The sequence below is a fragment of the Vanellus vanellus genome (genome assembly GCF_965231255.1).
Source record: "Vanellus vanellus genome assembly, chromosome: 6".
In the NCBI taxonomy this organism is placed as follows: Eukaryota; Metazoa; Chordata; class Aves; order Charadriiformes; family Charadriidae; genus Vanellus; species Vanellus vanellus.
The window spans coordinates 16,381,810-16,406,104 of NC_138911.1; the positions used below are offsets into that span (position 1 = coordinate 16,381,810).

The 24,295-nt window shown below is 39.1% G+C and overlaps 1 protein-coding gene across 1 annotated transcript; it reads right to left on the minus strand.

The window, feature by feature from the left end:
- Positions 1–232: 232 nt before the first annotated feature.
- Positions 233–13,669, minus strand: UEVLD (UEV and lactate/malate dehyrogenase domains; the record flags this gene model as incomplete). Its single annotated transcript, XM_082485626.1, has 12 exons — positions 233–1,053; positions 2,382–2,505; positions 3,168–3,252; positions 3,809–3,982; positions 5,174–5,344; positions 7,211–7,316; positions 7,921–8,045; positions 9,413–9,548; positions 10,330–10,493; positions 11,231–11,293; positions 11,898–11,982; positions 13,628–13,669. 12 exons carry the CDS (start codon positions 13,667–13,669, stop codon positions 889–891), a joined length of 1,440 nt encoding a protein of 479 aa, XP_082341752.1. The 3' UTR covers positions 233–888.
- Positions 13,670–24,295: the final 10,626 nt, after the last annotated feature.

Genomic DNA, 24,295 nt, shown 5'->3' on the forward strand with positions numbered 1-24,295 from the left:
AAGCTACTGATATCAGCTGGCTTTGGATCAAGGCCCGAACTGGCAGATACTTCTGCATTACTTAACTATCCGATTTTATCCTTTATTTGAAGCCCACCCCCTGCTCCTCCATTTTAGGAAGAGCACCTGTCCCAGTGCTGCACAGGGTAAGAGTGTTGCTTGTATGTACTGAGAACTGCAGTTCTTTAGAGCTCTTAACGTCCTTACAGAATAAAAGCAAACAAGTCACAACCAGAAAGTCTCAGACATCATTAAGCATAGAACAAAAATGCATACCCAATACTTCAGTTTTGAAGGGCACTGCTAACATCATACTTTTAGCCTTTTTTCCCCCCATAGTAATAAGCAGGAGTCCATTGACATAAGAGCATCTGTGATAGGCGTGAAAGACCGAGCTACCGAACTGCATCCCCCGGTGCCCTGAAGAGCTGGAGCGTGACCATTTTCCAGACAAGCCCCCGATGCAGCACTTGAAAACCAGGAGGCAGAGTTCTAGTGGGCTCTGAACACCGGAGTTTCTGGAGAGCTGGGTAAGTCGCTCTCCTAGACTGTGTCCTAATGAGCTGCAAAGAGCTAAGAATAACCCAAGAACCAGGCTATAATTAGCAACAAAATACACACAGGCAAAAGTCACCTGAATTCAGGTAAAACATTCTTGCACTTTACCCTCCTCATTTTGGCTACCAAAAGTGCACTTTTCAAATAAGAAATTACTGTGCTGTGCAGGATTAAATAATATAACCAAAACTGACAAAGCGCTTTTTGAAAGTAAAGTAAAAAAACTTATTGTTTTGTATAGAACTCCATATGTACTATGTACCAAGCAACCCTTTCTGCCTAGCGAATCTCCGACTTCTGCGAGCAGACAGCGGCTTGCCTCGTGCTTGCTTACAGTTTCAGTTGCTGCTGAAGGTCATGAATTGATCCTGCACTGCTTTGCAGTTTCTCTTGCACCAGTTGATCTTCTTCTAGTTTAACCACTTCCACCACTCCATTGGTTCCAAGAATACACGGTAGGCTTAAGAATACTTCACTGTTTATATTGCAACATCCCTGAAACAACACGTGAATAACACTGTCACACAGTTACGTGTTTCGGCTCTGTCTGAAGCACAGAACTACACAGAATAACTCGATTATTTTAATCAAGTTATAAGGATATTCCATCACATGGCATGCTTTGTATAGATCAAATTCCAGTTATCTTAGATCCTGTGCAATGCGTTACTGTACAGAAATTGTAAAATACAGATAAAAAAAAATCTTGAATCATGTCACACTTGGAGGAGTTACCCAATATCAGGCCTCTATAATGCAGGCAAAAGTTTATACTACAAAACACTGTTTAACCAGTTTCTTAGATAGAACAAGCAAGAACACTTGATAGTACAGTATCATTAGTTCTTTTAGGACTGAACAAAAGAAATTAAAAAATGCAGCCAAAGAGAGCTATCTGGGGTATACTTTTCAAGTTTTGATCCCATATTCATTCTGTGAGAGACTTCATTAAACTTACATCCCTATAATTCAACTTTACACTGTAGATTTTGTTTATTTTTAGGATCTGTATGGGAAATTTTACATTCTGTAGTTACTCTGCAGTGTAAGAAACTTGTCACTCCTCTATATCTGCGTTTAGTTCATAAATGGTTACAAACTTTACTTGAAAACATAACAATGAAATTAGGTACGTGTCTGTACTTGATAGAAAAAGCAGCCTGCTCAACTTTCCTGCACTGGGACATGCAAATCATTCTTCTGAAGCTGTAAATACAAGTGACGAGCAAATGTTACTACATGTTTTTTTTCCTCATATGACATGACTTAATGCTTTGATGAAGGCTCTTAGGATAAACTCAAAATTGTAGACTGAACCATGTTTAAAGTTAAGTATAGCTTCCTAATCTTCTCAATGTAAAGTATCAAGAAGTAAAAAAGCAGCTGTTTCAAAGCTGGTCAAATAAAATACTGGCAGAAAATGCATTTTATACTTTCATAAAAAATACAGAACTCTTTTGGCCCCTGGAAAAATCTACACTCATACTGAGCACTTGGAAACTGTGACACACACATTTCTCTTAATTTGCCACATCCAGCTATTCCAGGGAAGCTGGTCAGCAACCTTGAATGTGTTTTCCCTCTGGACTCTTGTATTTTTGGGAGAATAATTCACTTTTAGTATTGGTTTCAGATTAACATAATCATTGATTTTTGCTCATTTTTGGACTAGAATTGAAAGCTGTTGTTGGAAGAAAGTAAAGGAAGTAGTGCTACTTCAGAACACTTTAAGTGAGATGGCTGTGCTGCTAAAATTAATGGTCGTATCCAGTATAAATACTATAATTACAGTGCCAACCAAAATATATTAATAACACATTTACCTTTGCCAGAGTGGATACAGAATGAACCTTTCTTTTATCTTTCAGTATAGAGTCAGTCAAATCAGCAACTGAGAGCCCAACAGACCAAGATCTCTGACCTTTTCCCTTTAGAACTTCCATAGCTCTATATAAACCAGGAAAAGGAGGAAAACATGATGTTTAGATTTTAATTATTCCTATTTTGGTTTATATGTAAAACCCCAAAGACAGATTAAGCCTACCATATCAGGTAAAGTGTATTATAAAAACATGATTCTCTGTTTTGGAAAACAACAGAAGGGAATTAAGAATTGCTTTAAAGAATTTCTTTATGTACATTTTACCCACACTAGTAACAATTACCTTTTCTGTCAAGAGGTGTAACTGATACGTGGCTAATTAAATCAGGTAATCTGATCCAAACTTGTGCTTTAAATCAGGTAATCTGATCCAAACTGCTTCCACACAAGCTTTGAGAAGAGTGTGCCAGAAGGCTTGTCTATTTTTTTTTTTTTTAAACACACAATCGAACTGGCAGCTCTAATATTCTAGTGTATATTCTTCAGAGCTTGTCTTGCTCGTAGATCATCATGGCACAACATTATTAAGAACTTCAGAAAAACAGTGGGCATATACACTCACATAAAAGTGAATGACACTCAGACCTAAAATTTCCTATAAACTCAATGTGTGAATAGTTTATAGCAAAATTCCTCCTCTTTATGAAAAGAGATGAAGCAAAAAAACCCTGCAAATACCAGGTGCCCAAACTTGAAGAAAAAAAAATTAATATTATAATGGCATTACCTGTTAGCCACCTCTTCCCTTGAGTTACGAGCAGCCATTGTTTCCGTTTGATTTGCAACTAAATTACAATTGGTCCACGAAGGTACTAAATAGAGACAACCAACATTTATATGCACATCTAAGCAGTGACTAAAATAGGTACCAGATAAGGTGAGGAGAAGAAAAAAAACTCAAGGTTTCCAAATTTCCTTCCCCCACAACAGCCCAAATGTAGTTGATGACCTTCTAAGGTTCCCTGGACCGCTGAAATAAACTATAGTAGCACCTGGCCAGAGACACTTGCTTAAAAATGAAGTAATATGTAACAACTCTTACATTAGCAGTAACCTACCATATGTTGTAATACATTTCATTCATCTTTCAGTACTTTTAACCTATACTGTTATACCAGATAAAAAGCATTTGAGGTTGTATTCTCTATATTTATTTTTTTCCCCGTGACAAATGTTGAATACTTTTACTAGCACTCCAGGTCTACAGTCTTGGGCACACACCAAAATTGTATTATTTAGAGCCATTATTATGAAAATCTACCATTCTGCTTATGACAACCTTTGTTACTTTTCTCAATTATTCTTTCATTACTCAATTACTTAAGCACCGCCAGGACATTATATACTCATAATGAATTATCACTTTACCTTTGTCTTCTCCTTGTTCACCAATAATCCAAGCATCTTTTGCCAGCACCTCTGCTTTCAAAAGGTTTGTCAGTATATACTGAAATCTCTCAGTATCTAGGTTGGCACCTACTCCAATAACTCTACTTTTGGGAAACGCGCTCAGCTTCCACGACACATATGTCATTACTTCAACTAGATGTGAAAGAAAAACATGTTGACAATGAAGGACCACTCAAAATTCAACACAACGAATCAATGAATCCAAACTATGAATCACAATTATGAAAAACTCAGGACCGAGTTGTTTACTTTAGGAAATATATAAGCATGTAAGAACATATCAGTAATTTACTTCAACTTAAAACAGCAAGTCAGGTGGGGAGGAGGTGGGGAGGGGTTTAGACTGAACATTAGGAAAGAATTTTTGACAGAAAGAGTGGTCGGGCATTGGAATAGACTGCCCAGGGAGGTGGTTGAGTCACCATCCCTGGACGTGTTTAAGAGACGTTTAGATGTGGTGTTGGGGGATATGGTGTAGGGGAGAACTTTGTAGAGTAGGGTAGATGGTTGGACTCGATGATCCCAAGGGTCTCTTCCAACCTAGACAATTCTATGATTCTAGGTGAAGAAAATTCACAGCTCAAGTAAAGTTTTAAGAGAAGTCAAGTGAAACTTCAGAATGAGTCACCATGCTTCCCTCTACCAAAAACATCACAAGCTTCTAAATTTAATTCAGCCAGTGTTTAATTTCTTTTCATTTGTCAAGTATTCTTTTTCTCCATCTCCACAGCTCTAAATGATAGAAAGGGTAAGAAGCACGTGAGAGACAGAAAAGGGCTGTATTTACAGGACAGAGAGGCTCACACTTACTTCTTTCCCTTTTGAGTAGTTTTTGCTTTGTCTTACTTCACAGTATCACTGACTCAACAGATTTAAACTTTCTAGCAAAACAGAGCTGCAATATTTACTATCAACACTACATTATGTATATTAATTGTCTGTGAGTCTGATCATATGACATATAACATACATGCATCTATCCTTACTTGCACAGGAAAAACATATACATAGAACTCACAACTGACAAGACAACAGCCAATGGATGCTAATCTTGGAGATACGGTAAGGTTGAAACTACGTACAGAAACATACAGAAATACATACCTTTTATACAAAACAAAGTATACTATTTTCTTTTATCTTGGTAACAGTAAAGAAAAAACCCTCAAAGTCAGTGTCCTGCTCAAAGCTGAAAAGGAAAACATCTTTCAGAGTAGCAAGAATTTTTGACTAAGTGGGTGTATTTGGTAGTAACGTATTTTTAAAATGGGCCAAAGAGAAAGCTAGACAACAAACAGAGCATTAGGCGAAGTACCAGCATACCTGGATGAGAAGCAACAAGGAGAACAGTGTTCTGACTGTAGTGTGATATTGCTGGGATAATTCCTCTGAACAAATCCACATTGCTTTGTATGACATCAAGATAAGTCTGAGCACTACCCAGAGAATTAACTGTAAGTACCACAACTTTTGAATCAGCTGAAGCAGAAAAATCTGAAAAATATAAAGAAAATATGTTTTCAAAATTTATGTCATTATATGGAGTTTTGGATGCAAAACACAGAGTTAAGGCTGAACTAAAGGCTGAACTGCAGCATCCAGTTTAGTTAGGGTTCTTGCCCTCCTATCTCCCCCAACGTGGAATCTGGGGCACTTCCACAGCAACTGTAAAACACAGCTCTCCCACAGAACTACTTTCCTGTTTCATAGTTGAACACAGAAGGCAGACTGCAATTTGTTCAATGTTACAGAGCAGAGACCAGAAAACATCTAGATGAGGTTGAAAAAGAAGCTTTTCCAAGTTTTCTTGGCAAGAGAGGAAAAAAAAAATACATGCATGAAAAGGCTCCTTAATTTTTATTCTAATTTTTAAAGAAGGGGAAAGACTTTTACTCCTTTATCTGAATCTTCTATAATTTTTGATCTTGTAGCACAATCAAGGACACGTAGACAACCATAAAAAGTGTTCCAAGAGTCTATTTAACAACTAAATTAAAAGACGTGTTTATTAGCCCAAAAAACCACACAACTACATTTGCTGTAGAAATTTATAAGTCAAAGGTGCTTTGAGCGGGTAACTCTGAATATCCAAGTACCACACAGGTGATCAGCTGGGACACAGAAATAAGGTAATTTGACTGTCACACCTCTTCTGGAACCAGCTGAAGCCAAAGCAGAAGTCGGGTGCAGTGACAAATTGGAAGCATACTAAGGAGGATTAACTAATGCCAGCTTGCCCCAAACCTAGGTATAAGCATACTAAAATAACAGTGTTTAAGCATTTTGTAATATTGTAACACTGCTAACAGCATAGCCAGCAACAACATAAAAACTTTTTGCACCACAGCTAAATGTAAGTATGTAATAGGTAACCACAAAGGCACAAACAAGAGATTTGTGGTACAGTTGCACAACCAGGGTTTGGGAAAAAATGCACTACCAGTAAAACCTGCAAGATAAGATCAAAGGATGTAGAGCAGGCAATGTCAGGTGCAGAATAAGTAGATAAGATGCCTGGTGGAACCAGAACAAGTCTCTGCCCCCGAAATAAGATGTATTACCTCAGAAGCACAAGAAAGCCCCTAATTTCATCTTGCAAAGGGCACAAGGAACATAAAACCACCACAGACAAGCAAGGAAGAGTGGGGAAGTTGCTCAATTCCGTTCCAGCTTCCCCTGTGGAGGAGCTTGGAGCCACACCACCTCAGCCTCGGCGATTAAGACCATCAGAGACTGTAGCCATCACCACTAATTGTGGAGACATGGCATCGATTCTGTTGAATTATACACTGACAGCAAATTGAGGACAAGACTGTTAAGAACTAATTGTTTGAATATGCAGTGATTAAGAACTAACTATTGGCCACGTGCATGTTTAATGAACACCAATCTAGGAAAGTAGTACTTTGAAATTTACCTTTATTTATCAGCCTTTTTAACACTGCTCTCACAGCTATCTCTAATTCCCTAACACACGTATATTTTCCCCCCTTCCTTCCCTCTCTCCACCTAGGACACTGAAGTACTAGCCTGTCTCCTCTCTATTTCTGCGCGAGTTCAAGTTCAACATTAGCCTCTTACCCTGGAATTACAGATTCACATACCTCTAGACCTCCATAAACAGAATGAAAAAAGCCTGAAATAAAAATGATGCAAGCTTTGCTGAACCTTTCCTTCCCAATTTTGCCCTGAAAAGATGTAAGAAAAGCAAGAAGCTATGAAAAGATAACAACATCTTTTTAAAAAGATGGCCTATATGCCAGAACCTCTGTATGTCCCCAGGTGTCCTACTCTCATTTAAATGAGCACAAGCACACACAGTACAGTACTCGCTCCCATTCCAGCAACAACACCTAATACCTTTGCTGATCTCCACATTTGGCAGGGCAAAGATCTCCAAGTCCATGGTCCCTCCTTTTGCTGCACCTTCAGAAAGATCCAAAAGAACCACCTTGTCTGCAGCACCCTGTATGAATAAAAATAATGCAGAACAATAAACCAAACCAAAATGCGAGGAATAAAAACCAGTATTCCTCCAACTCCAGTGTTTGTTGTAATGGGTATAAAACAAACACAATTACGGACCAAAATTACTGTCAAATCACAAGAAAAAAAAATTTAGTTGAGTGAGTTTAATTGGAAAACGACTCATTACGAAACAAACAAATAAAAGTCTCACCAAACCATCTCTGGGAAGTTATGGATGTTGATGTTACTGTTGTCTCTGAACATATAGCCATAACGAAGTACAGACCATCTACAGACAACCCTTTTCCAGGGGACTAGAAGAACCCAATTATAAAAGGCCACCACTTAGGCAAGAATCCTTTAACTAAGGGTTTTCAAAATAAGTTAATTCAATATTCAACCCTTTGTATTTAAAAAACTGACTGAGAAAACAAGGCAGAAACTAACACTTCTCTGTGTCCATAAGTTAACTGAAGAGGCAAATGACGTAAGCAGTGACATGGCTATTAAAACTGCTGAGTTATTTCTATGTGTCAGATGCATAGAACTAGGTTGGAAGCCTCTCTAAGTCAGGTCTGTTGCTATTTATCATAATTACATACCTTTGCTGCAACTGCTAGCACACATGCAATGCCAAGATCTCCAGCTCCAACAACAGTAATTTTGTTAAAACATCCTTCATTTTTGCCTCCACCAATTTTACTCTTTGATTTCATGTCAGTCTCTCCTACAATTAAAAGAAAACCACAAACTTCAGTACTGGTCCCCATGGTATCAATACAAGTATTGCTGCTTCCTAAAGAATGATGGTTGTGCCAGAGTTAATGCAAATTGCATAAATTTCTTCAAAATAGCAGTCAAACCTGACCACAGAAAATTCACCACAACTTGCAAGGTGTAAAACACAAATATGCCTCCCTGGATAGGAATGTTTTTTTACTAAGTAGAAAATATGAACGTAACAATATCAAGAAGCTAGACACTAAGACCACACAAACACAAATACTCCCTTTCCCACTGTTGCAGGTGTGAATATATACCACGGTCATAAAATCTGTAAAATATTTCATATTTTGAAGACATGCAAAATGGAATTTGATTAAAATACAGAGATATGGGGTTGTTCAGCCAGTGTTACTGGTAACACAATATTAATAATCTCTACATTATAGTCACAGTGAGAATCAAGTCAATCATTAGAATTGATTGGCTAGAATCACACACATGTGTGTGCTCACAAGCACATATGTGTTCACAATTACCAGAAGAAACAGCAGGAAAGGGTTAAAGGGTAAGGTTTGCACTGGTTGCACAGATCACCATCTATGATTTCACTAAAAAAAGGAAGAAGAAAAGACTGACCTGAAGAAAACGTGTCAGGATGAAGAACAACAGGACTGGAGCCATAGAATACCCGAATAAGGAAAACATGAGAACTGTGAAATTCAGGAATTTTGCCCAAGACTTACAATGGATGAGATAAAGTAATGAGGCAAAAATGCCAAATAGCATCCACTGCCGAAGAGTGTAAAAGACAAGTCTGAAATCAGCTTGTCACCACTGAACAAGAAGAACCCAAGAAACATGGTATAGGCTCAAGAGCCAGCACTCCTTGTCCTCAGTGTTGCACATCAGAGATTATGGTCAGATGGGTCTCGGGGCTTGTGATGTGAGTGGATGTGAGTGGATGTGAGAGCATGAGTGAAAGACATTGGAGAGAATGAATGACTGTGATTGGGTAAAATCAACTTTTTTATAATAAAATCACATTTCCCTTCCACAAGATCTCACATAGAGTTTTGCTGCAGTAATTTCCAACAAATAAGTAGTACCAAGTCTACAGCATTTTTCAGTAGGCTTAAATACAAACATCCAAAATTAGATGCTTATTCAAATAAAAAAAATCTGAGCTGTTGGTTCAAAAAGAGGCACTTTTGATTATACAGAGAAAATACCAAATGCCGTGGACATGCAAACACCAAAAATTCACATATTAAAACTGTGTAGGCATCTTTGTGGTATCAAGTAACAACAATAAATAAAATCAGATATTGAGTAAGAACATTACAAACAAATATATGAAAACATCCACACCTTCAGTGATCTTTGCAATGTAGGAGAGAAGTTCTGATTGCCTGGCTGCATCAGAAGATGACAGTGAATACAAAGGGAGCTCTTCCTCAAATTTTGCAATCATTTCCTTGATTAATCCAATTACAGTTGATTTAGGCTGAAATATAGCAATACAGAAGATCAAACAGTTGACTAGCTATTTCATATAGTGGTATCAGCAGTAAATGCAGTATTTAATGGTTGGACTTGATGATCTTAAAGGTCCCTTCCAACCTCACTGATTCTATGATTCTATGATTTCATAGAGAACCATAGCTGTACAAAATTTAATCAAATTATAAATACTGACACCCTTAACACTTACATAAACACTTAAGGTAAAGAAAAGCCTGGGAATTTCTTTATCAATAATGAAAAATATATCCCATTCATTTCAGAAAACTAGCATTCATCAAATCATTTTTACTGGCCTGGCAGTCATATTACAGGGCATAAAATCAGTTAGCAACAGCATTGGCTTTTGAATCTCTCTGCTAATGTTTCAGAGTTCTGCTGAAAGAGACACTTCCACTGAACTTTCTTGAGGGATAAGCAATTGGTCTATTATTATTATTATTAATTATTCACAACAACAAACGAAAAAGTATCAAAGGGTCCACATGAGGCTTATACTGCTTTATAACAAAGTCAGTCCCTTTGCCTTCAGCTTAAATTAATTTTCCGTACAATTACTTACACCTTCCTTTTTCAATTGCTTCAGTCTGAAAACTGCAGTTTCTAGAGACATTCTGCTTCTCTTCATTACATATTTCAGATCAACAAAAACCACAGAAAACAAAAAGCCCCAAACCCTACGCAATCCTCTCCACTGATGTCCACATGATACCGTGTTTTATTCCCAAATATTTTCCTCCCCTGTCAACCACTCCATCTCTTACATGGCTCCAGTTTTGCAGGTAGGGCAAATAAATCCTGCCATGAGCATCAACATGCTTTCCCACTGAAATGCCCATGTTCACAGTCGGCTTCAAGAAGCAAATGGGTGGAGCAAAGGGATGAGAATCCAGAATCCACAGATGAATAGGTATGTTATAGGAATTACCTGTTCAACACAAAGCAAAAGCCACTGCTAACTTCTGCATTGAGAAGAGGCACTGAAAACCAGGCATGTGTGCCTGTGATTCACACTTCATAATAACAAAGAAAAAAAGCCTGAGAGATCACTTTCTAGATTCACACTGGAAAGTATTTACGTTACTTAGGCTACTTAATAAAAGGAGACTTGTCTGGATCAACTTGAAGTACTACTGATTGTGTCTTTCTTAATATAAAGCTTTGTTGTTGTTTTGTTTCCCAGTGTATTCTATCAGCCAACGTGTCCCCTTTTCCAGGCAAAGAAATCTCTTACAGCTACCCATTTCACACTTATTTCGGGACTCAATAACTGATGCACAGAGGCCCCCATTAAGAGCTTTACCTCATACTTCAAAGGCTTTGAGTTAAAAATAAAAAATTACCTACTAGTTATTTTTGGACACTGCCTACACAAGCATAGGGTTTGTAGAGTTCATGCAACCTCCATTAGAACCAAAGAGTTTGCCTACACCGTCTCAAACTACATGATTTTTTTAAATAGTTAATTGACTTATCTAATACCACCTAATTTCAGCATCTATGAGTGCACAAAGGCACTTGTTTATGTAGAAGTTGCTTCTGTCAATTCATGCAAAATCCTTTATAGCCACCATTAAAGAAGCTGCATAGTATATTGGCAGTACCCAACATATTTTACAATTAAATGCGTTAACTGGTAAGGAAATTATATTTGATTTATCTTACCATATTTCACTGGAACAGTACCACTAAAATTCAGGAGGTCCTTCTGGGATCCATCTTTGAAGGCTGAAATTAAAAATGTGATTTTAAAAAATAATAATAATAAATCCTTTCAAATCTGACAGGACAATCCCATCCACAACTACCAATATACAAAGTTCCTGAAAGAGCCAAGGCTCAAATGTTACTAAGGTATCCCCTCCCCCTTTGAGAAAATTCCTTAATGGAATCTTAATGAAAATTGTATCGGTACAACTAAGCACATCATTAGTCTGAAAATCCCTTGTCCTGGGTAATTCTCATGTTGTAGGAACTTTCAGTCAGGCTAAGGGATTCTGAAAGCTAAAGACATCAAAACGTTTTCAACAGTCATGGGATATGGGAAAAATGCTATTACGCATAAAGACTTTACAAGAACATCAATCTTCTATAATTACTGCCAAGTTAAAATAAAATGAAATTTAGTGAGTTAGTCACGTTTTTATATGTATACATTATTTGACGAGCTTTCAAAAATAGTCACATGGCATGAGAAGTTTTACTGCAAGTCAAAATAAAGACAGGAACACAACTGAAAGATATTGACACTATTTAGATTCTATTATACACAGTCTGAATCTATGGAAAGGAAGAATCACAATTAGTTCAAAGTAGCTGTATCAGTTCTTACTGTATGTGTTCATGGAGAACGTGAAGTTTGGGTAGGTCTTGTTAACATTCTTTAGTTCTTCTATGGTCAGGTCTCTGAACTTATACTGGGAAGAGGGGAGAAAAAAAATAATCAGAAAAAAATGTTTTATTTCACAGGCTTCTTCTTTTGTTACCAGAGATAGGGAAAAGGAACCAAGAGAAAGTAGAAACACGAGAAGGGGAAGGTAATAATTACTTGTAATATTATAAATAGTTTTGGTGTGAAATAAATTCCTAAAAAGTTTGATATAAAAAAAAAGCTTTACAGGTATCACAGGTCTGCTGTTGCTACATTAGAACTCAAATTCTGAACATCACTCCTTATATACCGTTCCTTTCCCTTTACAGCTGTGTGAGCAGAGACTTAACTTCGTCTCCTCCGCATACTGTAATTAAAAACAGTATAAAAATATAAGCCTTTAGTAATAAGACAACTTCTTTCTTTCTGACAGTTACTACTAAAAATTCGGATGCACCTGTACACATTTTAGAAAAGTTTCATAAGATGTTAATTTCCACAAACACATTAAATATGTAATTAGCCTTTGGGAATTTTTTGTCCATGTTTAAGCTGTTCTTGAGAGTTGAGAAAATTCAAACAAAATAATGCATCCCTCTTTCCCGGCTGCAGAAAACCTGCCCACAGATTAACAGAGGTACCGATGCTTGAAATGCGACCTGAAGTAATTATCAGCAAGAACAAATCACTGCTACTTCATTTAGACTGTCCCCAGCCAGTCTTGATACCTGAACTTCCAAGAGATTTGCATCCTCCCACATCTAAAAGTTAGGAAGAATGTTTTCTGTTTCCTAGATTAGAGCATCTGCTTCTCATTTGAGGAATTCTGGAGTTGTCCTGGAACCCTCGCCTAAGCAAACACAACTGCAGCCTGACAATGGCTTAAAGAGCTCTGCACCGTACTGGAATACTTGGCACGAAGCAGTAGCTGGGATCTACAATCTCTTCAGTACGGCACCCAACAGAAACAGCAGCAATACTACAGCTACGTGGATGGTACAGCTATTTCCTACTCTGTACAAGAAAACACAAAGCTGCTGAAAAGAAACACCCTTTAGTCAGCTTCTCCGCAGTCAATCTTACAGGATACTGTGAATTCAAGCAGCAAAAAAAAAATAAAAATAAAAAAAAATCAAAGGTGCTCAAGTTAGGAATGTCTACACAACATAACACATTTTCAGAAGTGTTGATACATGTGGTTGTGAAATCAAAGCCATCTTTCCCCAGCTGAGCCCCTTCTTATTTGTGATGCAAAATGAGGTACTCCTATTAAAAATCTAGTTCTTTTCTAAAGATCAGATGATTTACGAGGCGAGCCAGATAGAGACCTTTCTCCTTCTACACCTAAAATTAATTAGCATGCCCAAAACTTCAACGCGCACACCTCAGTTTCCCACATGGGAATTAAAACGCCTTTACCTCAGAGGAATGCTATAAAATCTGCTCTTCTAAAGCCTGGAGGTACCAATGCTGGGATTGCCAGGGGAAAAGAAAAAAAAAAAAAAAAAAATCCCCAAGAAAATTAGTAACTCTTCAGGCAGAGCAAGGTTCCCATTGCAGGCGCCTTACTGCGTCCTGAACCACAACCTGTCCACAGCCCTTCCCCTTCCCCTTTCCCCTCTCCCCCTCAGCCGCCCCGCGCCCCGCAGGGCCCGCCCGCGCGCGCCCCCTCCCCACCCTGGCGCGCGCACCTTGCCCAGCCGCTTCCTCAGCGCCTCCTCCGAGAGCTCCATGGCGGCGGCTCGGGGCGGTGCCGCCTCCCAACAGCCCTTGCGCGGGGCGTCCTCAGGGCGCCGGCTCTCGTCAGCGTTCTCGTGGGGAACCGTAAAAAAAAAAAAAAAAAAAGTAAAAATAAAGAAATAAAGCCCCCCCCGCTTTTTTTTTTTTATTACTTTCTGGATCTCAGAGGGGGAAGTCAAATAAAATGTACATTACTGCGACAGGTGAATGCAAAGAGGTGTCGGCTGGGTGCGTTTTCCACCTGTCGTGGTTCACCAACCTGCCAGCCAGGCCGCAGCCTCTAAAAAAAAAAAAAAAAAAAAAAGGCTGAAATCTGTGGAAAAAAAGCCCCACCTTACAGCTATCCAGCAGCTCGCTTAGCTGCGTTCTTCAAGATGACAGGCAAGGGTATGCCATGGTTGTACCCTGAGAGCAAAGGCCTTACGGGTTCCCCACACGCTGCTCCAGGGGCACCCCCATGGCAGGTGCCTGTCCTGGAGCACATCTGCCGGTTTCTGCACTGGAAAAAAAGTGAAATCTGGAGGCAAACATTACTGAGCCTGTGTGGAAGATGAACAAACGCTCCTCCAGCAGATCGCTTCTAATGTGGCAATGCCAGGTGGTTCTCGGCTACTGTCCTTTCTGTTTCTTCTCTCACTCAGCTAACATGGACTTTGAATGTAACCTGGCTGTGTGCACTAACAGAGAAGTAATCTCAGGTATAAGACGATATACATAGATACTATAGGGATTGGGGATTTCTTCCCTCTGTGTTGACAGTATCACAACTGACTTGCAACTTTATGGAGTTACAAGTATGTAAATAAAAATCTGGAATTAAATTGTAATAAGTAATTTAGCAAAAGAATTTTGCTTCAGCTAAAATGAATGTGTGCTTGCTATGGCTTCAGCTAAGATGGGTGTGTGCTTGCTATGCGTTTGGAAAAGGGATAGTGTTAGCTAGGATATCAGACAAAAGCAACAGTTGAAAGTACCGAACCCTTGCAGAAAAAAGGGTGGTGTAGATAGCTAAGATAACCACAGAAGTATGCAGAATGAAGAAGCCACAAGAAGGACATGGTGATAAAGACTTTGACCCTCCCTCCGATGACTACCAAGAAGACCCCTGAGGAAGCATAGCGCCTGCACCACTAGAAGGGAGGGGGCGTGTTCGGGGGTGGGTTGCATTCCAAGAACTCATTGATTATGTAATTGGGGTTGGGTTGCGTTCAGAAAACTTATTGATTATGCAAACTATGTTCCAAGAAGAAACATGAATAAATATAAGGAATACGAAATAAAAACAGGCATTTGTAAAGGAAAAATGAGCCACAGGAGGAGAAATCCCCTGTGTAACTCCCAGCACTGTAATAAATATTCTTTGCTCCACCGAATTTGCTCCTGACTAAAATTCAATACAGTGAGCGTGTTTCTCACAAAATTCCTTCCCTACATTAATCTACCTCTTATTTTTTAAGCCTCCCTACCACACAGTAATGATACCAGAAAACTGCCTTTTGGAAAGTGGGCTGTGCAAGTCTGACAGCCAATTCCGTGGAAAACAGTGGGTTCATCTAGGTAAATGGAGACAAATGCCAGTCCCCATAACCTAACAGAAAACTGCCAGATCATAACAGAACAGACCAAACGTGATATTAGCATGTTTCTACAATGAGTAAGATCTCAAGAAAGCTCATACAATTTTTTTTCCCCTCTCTGATGTGAGGCCTGAGACAGACAGTAACAAAAAGCACAGGTTGCTGTTGGTACAGCCATAAGAGAAAATAATTAGGTTTAGAACAACCTTTATCATTTTTCCATCATATGTATTGTTTACTGATGCTATTCTGTTTCTGTGCTGAAATTGTCGTCTGTGACCTAATAAATGCCCTTGTAATCTCAGTGTTCAGTTTGGAGAGTACCACAACCTCTAAGGAAAGCCACAAAACTGAACCGCTCAAGATCAGTCCATCAAGACTTGCCATGCAGATTCCAGCCTTTGCAGACTCCGCATAGCAAGCACACATCATTTTCCCAGCAAGCACAGCACCTCTTCAGTAATGAAGTTCTGCAAACAATTGTGCAATGGTCATTACCTTTAGGATGTTGTTTTGCGAATAATATTGAAGGAGAAGTACTGTGAAGCAAGTTCAAAGTAAATCTGCATCCCTGCAAAGGTGTTAGTTGTTTATGCAAAAGAAGGTCTTAATACCACTAGCAGAACTCCTAAAAGACACTTTTAGATTTTAAGCTGTTTCTGCACGCTCCACTAACACGGCAGAACCTGAGGTATGCTTTTTTCAAGCCTCAGCACAGGCCCTCTGCCAGAATGAGTTGCTGTAGTTCAGCAGGCTTACAATAACTTACACGCACTGCGGATCTGCTTTCTGGCCCTTTAAGCTTTATCAGTGACTCAGTATCAGATTATTTTTAAATATTGCTTATTAAGACATGATGTTCTCTGCATCAGAGGCTGATATATAACATAGAGCAGATACTTTAGTTTCCAGCTGTCTACATTCGATGCAAATAAGTTTCAGGAAAGAGATATTAACAGGCAACTCAGGTTAAAGAAGAGACACTGACCTTATCTTTTTCTGTGATAGGATGCTAGGACCATTATATATTGGTCTTTCTTCCACTTAAGAATCCCAGCTAGATGGATTCACAACAGCATCTTGTATCCAGGATTATAAAAGCCCATCCAGAAGCAGAAACCGTAGCTTGGCATGTAGGAGGACTGTAGCGTGGCTGCAGCGGCAGTAGTGGAAGTAGCCAGGCTGGCACTCAGTGGGGCTTTGTGAACCCCAGAGCGAGGGGGAAGGCGTTATGGGACCTCTTGAATGGGTGAGACACAGGGTAGGATGCCAAACTCACCACAGACTGGATCTCTGTAAAGAGGAGATATGGCGAGGACTGCCTTTCCTCCTTCCCAGTGGTCTCGTGTTGCTTGGTCCTACCCTTCCTCAAGGCCCATATTTGCGCAAAAGCTGCTGACCTCGAGGAGAGTGTTTGCAGGGCAGGATGTGTGAAATAGCAGCAGTGACCAGGCACTTCACCTCCAAGCCCCTGGCCCTACTCTGCACCACAGATGTGAGGCTGGCAGCGTCCTAGGTGCTGTGTCCCTAACCCCATCAACCCAGAGAAGCCACTGCCCTGAAAAGGGGAGGGAGGCACTTTATCTCAGTGACTGTCACCAAATATAACCTTGCACACTGCATTCTCTGGGGTGGTGGGTGCTGCGGTAGAGGCCCTCTGTAAACAGGGGGAAGTATTCTGGGCAGCCTGGGTTTTGTGGTGGGAGGAAAAGGAATTTAAAGCTTTACTGGGACCCAAGAGCTCTGATCTGGGACACACGCAGCGGCAGCTGCCTTCACCCCAGCCTCCTACAGACTCATGGGCTACATGCTTTGTTGGAGGGTGGAAATGTAGTAAAACCTACGATAAGCTGTTAGAGAATGATCTCCATGAACATTCATTTAAACCCCTTTAAGAGAGAATTTGAAAATCATTTTGTTTCGCAAAGGTCCTAGTGTGGACTAATGGTTGAGAATAGAGCACTCTCTTTAAATATTTAATCTCAAACATTTAAATTTTTAATTTCTCCTTATTTCACAGTAAAAGCAACTAGGAAAGTCTGATATTTGCATTTATTAGTAGGCTAAGTGTTTGGAAACACTTTAAAAAAATCTATATGTGCATACATAACCAAAATAATCATAGAAACCAGAACAATAACAACATACCCTTGGCAGTTACACACCACTATAATGCCTCAAAAATATAAGAGTGGTAACACCGTTTCTGTGAGGCTTAGAGGTCACCCTTGACTAAGCCTGCACCCAAACTAGAGATCCAAATTTCTCAGTACTCACTCTTCAAACTTTCCTTTAAATTCAGAGCTGTGCCTGTACCCTCTGAATCAAAATCTGCTCTACATGTCATTTGCAATGAATATCTCTATATTAAATTAACAGATCCTAATGCCAACTAACCTCTAGGTAATGAAATATCTCGCTAGCAGGCTCACGTTCTGCCCACACAGAACACAGCCTTGCTACGCCACGTACCACCCTGTACTGATCCTCTATTAGTTCCTCTCCCCCCATCACTCGATCGCTACCTTTTGTTGCTAAAGTTCCCTTTTATATTTCAGTTTCTGAAGTTGGTTCTCAAATTCCTAGCCCCGCATCTCCCAAGCATTAAGGAAGAAGGAAGCCAGCAGTACAACTGTCATTTCTGAAGATATTTTCCGCTGGTTATTTATTTCATCTGTGTATGTTTGCACACATGCTTCAGTCAGCCAAAGTAGTATGAGGCAGGCCAGAAGCACTGAGGGTAGTGCTGAAGTTGAACACAGCCAGGTGGAGAGATACTGACAGCTCCATGAGCAACGTGGGCATTCTGTTAAAGGCAGTCTTGAAGATAAGGCAAGGTGCGTTTACACTATCCATGGGTGGTTGCAAGACAGTAATGAGATGTCCTTTACTGGACATATTAAATTTTAATCTACTATGAAAAACTTATTCTTTTACTCTATTTGATTGTCTTTTGGCCAGTTTTGACTTTGGTGTCGATTCTAAGTTGATATGCCTTCCTAGAGGTAAAAATGTGAAAAGGAAAAGCTTTCAAATGCGTATCAACCTGCAACACAAAATCTGTTAAAGACAGTGCAACTGGTAACACTGCTCTTCCAAATGAGGCCATAGCATTTTGCTTATATTCTTACCAACAAGCTACAGAAAATCCCCCAAACTGGCACTTATTGAGCAATACATCCAACTCTTATTTTATTACAACTCCTTTCTCCATAAAAGTGCACCCTATGTATTTCAAACATAGTATTTTGCCAGCTGTAAGAGTCCTATTACTAACCGAGATGTTTTCTTTGAGACTTGACAGAAAAGATGGTTAATTATACAGAAAATAGGCTGCAGTTTCTCAGATGCTGAAGGAGATGGCAAAATAAAATGACAGTCTTGTGGCACACGGAGCGAGTTCTACAGCATGTGGCTTTTGAATTTTATTCAGCTCCACACAAGAGGAAGACAGCATCGTTTTTACTGTCTTAACCTTTCATACTCTAGTCTCATTCTTCTGTTTACCCGTGGGTATCCTGTGTCTCTAGGTACACTAGCTTAGAGCAAAGCCAAGGGAAAGGGTTCTCAATAATCACAGAATTACAGAATTTTTCAGAGTTGGAAGGGACCTCTAGAGATCATCTAGTCCAACTCCCCTGCTAAAGCAGGATTGCCTAGAGCACATTACTCAGGACTGCATCCAGGCGGGTCTTGAAAATCTCCAGAGAAGGGGATTCCACAACCTCCCTGGGCAGCCTGTTCCAGTGCTCTGTCACCCGCACCGTAAAGAAGTTTTTCCGTGTATTTGAACGGAACTGCCTGTGTTCTAAGGGCGTTCCTGTGTTTTAATGGGCGACTACAATTCAGAAAACATTTCAAAGAATTTTCTTAAGTGGAGAAAATCATGCAATACTATGAGTTGTCCAAATTAAGAGTAATGGAATGGAAATTACAAGTTGAACTTATAAACATTAAATGCTATGGGAAAAAATTGCACCTCTGAAATATGCTTGAGTGATCGTCCCAAATACTGAAGTTTGGGGAATAAATGAAGACCAACTGCAACACAAGTGGCAGGAGCAAGTTTCCTCACAAAACCCAAATTGGCTTCAGCTCTGGAAACATCATGAGCAAGAGCATTATTTATCTCAGTGTTCACCTTTGTTCTGAACAGCCAGTAAGTCACCTGTGTGTGAGCTACATTTTATACATCATAACTATAAGTTTAAAAGCACTGTTCAACCAAGGCTGGGTTTAAAACAGCAGTTTCGACGTACATCAGACCTCACTGCCAACTGCATGTGGCAGCAAATAGTCTTCCACAAAATAGTTATTTTTTCCTGCAAGTTTCAGCATCTCACACTGCTTGTAAACAGGGCTCCCCATAGCCCTGGGCCACATCACACACTATACACTGCCGTCACCATGTTCCTTTTGTACGCACATCTAGCAAACAGAAGCCGGGTTAATAAAGGGTTTGCTGGTTCACTCATTTTGGCTGGGGGAAGAGGACTGTTAACAAAAGCGCATGACTGAACTCTGAAGATTCACCTTATGTGACCGGGCTGCTTGCCTATGCATCATTTACCATCACGTTTGACACCGCTGTAGAGGTCTCAAAAACAGGCTGCCTGCACAGCCTATAGAAATCAAGAACCAGATAAAGTGGATTCACTCACATTAGTGCCCCTCCTGTGCAAAAATAATGATAAGCAGAGTCCTTTATCAATCGCAGAGCAGCAGGTGTAGTGCTCTAGCATACACACCAGTTCTGTGTCTGGACAAATCTCACAACATACAGGATGTGTTGAGGAACCACAAGTACTCATGCAACACAAAAGCTGGAAGAAGCTGGCAGGGAAGAGAATTATTGTGACAGGGAGCCGAGGACAGACACATAACAAATCATATATCCACAGTTGTGTCATTCAAGGAAGCTGGTTACCTCTCATGAGGAAGTGCAGAAAAGAGGTTAAATACATTGAGAAGCACACGCAAGGCACTCAAAACCATCCTTTTACGCTCAATGCGTGTAGAAGTATGCTCTGTAGTTATTCTGAATGCACTACAAAACCTGAAACACTACATTCAAGTGTTCTTTCAAGTCAGAATCAAGGCCTTTCCTTTAACAAGAAAAAAATCCCACCCAAGCTCTTGATTCTCTTTAAATTGTCAATCACTATAAGCTTTCACACACATAGTATGAGATGGCATCAGATGCTTGCCTTTCCTCAGCTGAGGAATGTTGAGAAACCAGGCAGAAGTTGCATCCAACATGCAAAAAAAAAAAAAAAAAAAAGTATGAATTTACCAGTACAGGGGAAAAGATACAGGTAAAACCCAAGACTCCCATGAAGAACTGAACAGAGAAAACCCCCAAAGCAAATTAAGCACCAGATGGTTTGGGAAAACAAAACCATTCATCAGTTGTGGACAGAGAGGTTAGAACTAAACTGGTGACATGTTTTGTTACTTCATGAACCTCTTCTGTCTTTAATTTCATCCCATAGAGCATGTTAAGGACAATATGTCAAAGGATTTTTGGATCCCTAGGCTCATGGAAAAATAAATGTTTCCATATGCATTTCAAGTGGTAAGAAAAGGCTATCTATGGGATGACTAAACTGCAGATCTATCTTGTGGAACTGAAATGTTATTTCAAATAAATTACAACTAAAATGAGGGAAACCTGTAATTATACCCCCCCCCCCCCCCAAACCTGAGTAAAATAATTTCATTGCTTCCAAAAAAGTAGAGCTTTACCAGCTGGATTAAGACAAACTCAATGTAGAATCGCCCTCCACCTGAACAGAATATATTTGCTTTGAAATAATGGCTGATTACAGCTATTAAGATACATTAAAAATCTCAAGAGAATTCCACACAAGGTAATTCCAAACAAGGTAGGATTTCATGCCTTCAAAACAAAGTACTCCTAGGACACTGATTAAATGCTAGTTTGTAGTATGATTCAAAAAAAAAAAATATATTTTAAGCAGAAGAGTGTGCAAGCGTTGGTCTTTCAAAGGAAAGGCAGATGGGCTCACTTTGGTGTGTGTTCATTTATCTGTTTGGAAGTGGGTCACAGCACTAGCGGGTCACAACAGTCACTGGTATCTCCCTCCACCTGTTGAAGCAGTAAAACCATTCCGTAGCACATAGCAATCAAGGAGGTTCAGATTCTTTACATGGGAGTAGGAGAATCTGAGAAATGGAAGGATAAAACACCACGGTCAAAACGGAAGAGATTAAAGGCAACTGGCACACTTGTGTATATTACCATTCTAATACATGTACCTCCAAATATATATGTCACAAGCCTAAACTGCAGGAGAATGATTTTCAGATCTTTTCTGAATGCTTAAGCGACTCCATTAATTTTTCATGCATTCTTGCTGGCTGCACAAGGACAGGAGACCAATTCTTGGAGAACATTCAGCCTAACACTGTTGTATGTGACAGCTCAGAGGAAACCAGTGGAAAAGAATTCTGAAAAATCTTCCATAAAGTAAACCAATGAGAAATAGCAGTAAAATGTTTAATGCCTGTTATTTATTGTATACATACTCCGCAAAACTTATATGCGTTTGGTGTGTGCAAAAGTATACACTTTCTTGACAGCACCAGAAAACAGTTAAGCTATGTACGAGTTTAACCTGATTTGTCACATTGTGTAAAAAGACATTGTGCACAAATGATATCCCCAAAGAAAAAAAAATAAATCATTGGCTAAAACTAGAAGCACCCTTATTTACACACTAACACTTTAATATTGCATCACACCCACTCACCAAAATAAATAGAAGTACATTCATCACAATTTAAACACCAGTCTCTCCATATATTTATTTTCTTTCTGACATGTTTTGGTCTCCAGAAATATGCTATATCTAGAAATATGCATCAGCTACTAGATTATGTTACAAAATGCAAAAAAAATAGAAAATTAGTTTTCCTGGACAATATTTTGGGCTTTACACAAAAATAAATGCAGATTTCCATAGAGATCTCATATACTTCTTGAAAGATTTTTATTTTAAAGCACAGCACAGAGTTGCACACTAAGGCTTCCTGTGATATGCAAAACCCTGGCCTCCAAAAGACATCGCTGTAAAGTGAAATACAGCTCAAGTGTAAGTACAAGACATTTTCAAAAAGTAGTCATCAATAGAAAGTGCCCTTCATTTGATTTAGCGTTAGCAGTAAAGAAGTAGCTACTGTAATTGTGCAATCAAAGCCAGACCTGGAAGGGTTTTATGAGAAGTATGTCATTTCACACTATCAAGTTTAAGGATATAGAATCTGAGATAGCAGAAACCGACCGACCTTTTATACGCCTACATTCATTATTTTTTTGACACAATTTAGTAAAAAAGGCACATTGTCAAACAGTGAATTAAAAATCTAAAAACCAAACCAGAGCTTCTTTAAATACAATTAAATCATTAGCTTAACATCAGATCCTCATAAACCAATATAAGCATTCTTCCAGTTTTTCTTAACCCCAAATTCAGATGCACTTTGGACAAGTACTGAAGTACTCTTGTTAAATTAATACTATTAATCTGGCAAACAGTAAGCATGGTTTTGGATACAAGGTCAGGACTTAAACCCCCAAAATTTAGTTCCTTCCTAGCAGATTTACAAATATGCAGCAAATCCAAAAGCATTAAAACCCAAACATTTGTACAAAATTTGAAAGCCATTAGCATCCCATGCCAATTATGAGAAAGTACTTCTTGACTGTAAAATTACAAATGTGTCCTTGAATAATTTGTTGTATGAAATAGACAAAATTTAAGCAACGATCACTGTGTGAAGAAACAGTTATACAGTGTCTTAGGGAGGCTAGCAGAGTACATTCCAGTCACCATCTAAAAGACAAATGAAAGTGCTTTACAGATTATGAAATTTAACTGATCTCGCATGGTTAAATAATCATAAAGTGGTGAAATAAGCAGGTTTTATTTAACCTGTATTTATCTGAAATGCAGATTTAATTCCAAACTGAACCAATTTTGAATTAATATATTTCTTTCGCTTCATAAAGATTTTTTTTTTTCCCCAACCAGGCAGGAAGTTGCTCACAGCTGATATAGCTGTCTGGGCTGATAGACCCAGAGCCTTTCTCCAGCTAAAAGAATTAAATAGTAAAAAAACCCAGTAACTTGATCATGGTCCCAGCGTTGTCTTGACTGGATAATTCTAGGAACTACAACAGAAAATTTTAGATGGTCCCCATGAAGCAGAGTGAATACAACACACTTCTAGACAAGCAATGAGGTTACACTATCTCGCATGGTCTCAAGTGCATGCACCGAGAAACAGTTTTTGTTAGTTAATATATAGAAAGTTAAAAATACAGAGGAGCAACAACGGCACCTTCATCTGAGCTCCCTGTCAGCTAATACTGAATTAGTTCATAGAATCTATCCCAACACCTTACTCATGTCAGTGTTTTACTGAGGCAGTGAAATGCTACACCATTGACTGAAAACATCTTTAAAAGGCAAATCTGTTTTTTCTTACATTAAGAGTCAGATGTTTAAACTTCAGCAGCTTCCAAGATTGTTCCTTACAGCTTGCTACCTGAACTGCTTCCTAGAAGCAGCATTATTAAGAATAGCCCCATTGATAGGAAAAGTTGCTTTGTTGTTTTTCTACAAGGTAATTTTTCCTTTTTATTCTGTTACTCCCCCCCAACAAGCACCCAAAGCCCTTTTTGTACTTTTCCAAATAATTCTAGCATTAAAACTAACCGCCTCAGCAGCTGAAGCCAGAGGAACTATCAATGGAATCCTGGAGCTTGAGGCAAAGCTGAGTAGTGTGATACTGGTGAGCTTTAAAGGGCAAGTCAAAGTAGATGCAACACCAGATTTGAGCTTGACTCTCAATAAACCTTCTGTAGGTTTACATTGACCTGTGCTGATTGTAAACAAATTCAGTTACTGAAAGAAACAGTCTTTAAGTGCATAGTTAGAAACAGTGTGCAAATATGGGCATTAAGGTAAGTAACTGAACTAACTCTCCTGCTATACGTAACATTTTAGATTTTTGGTT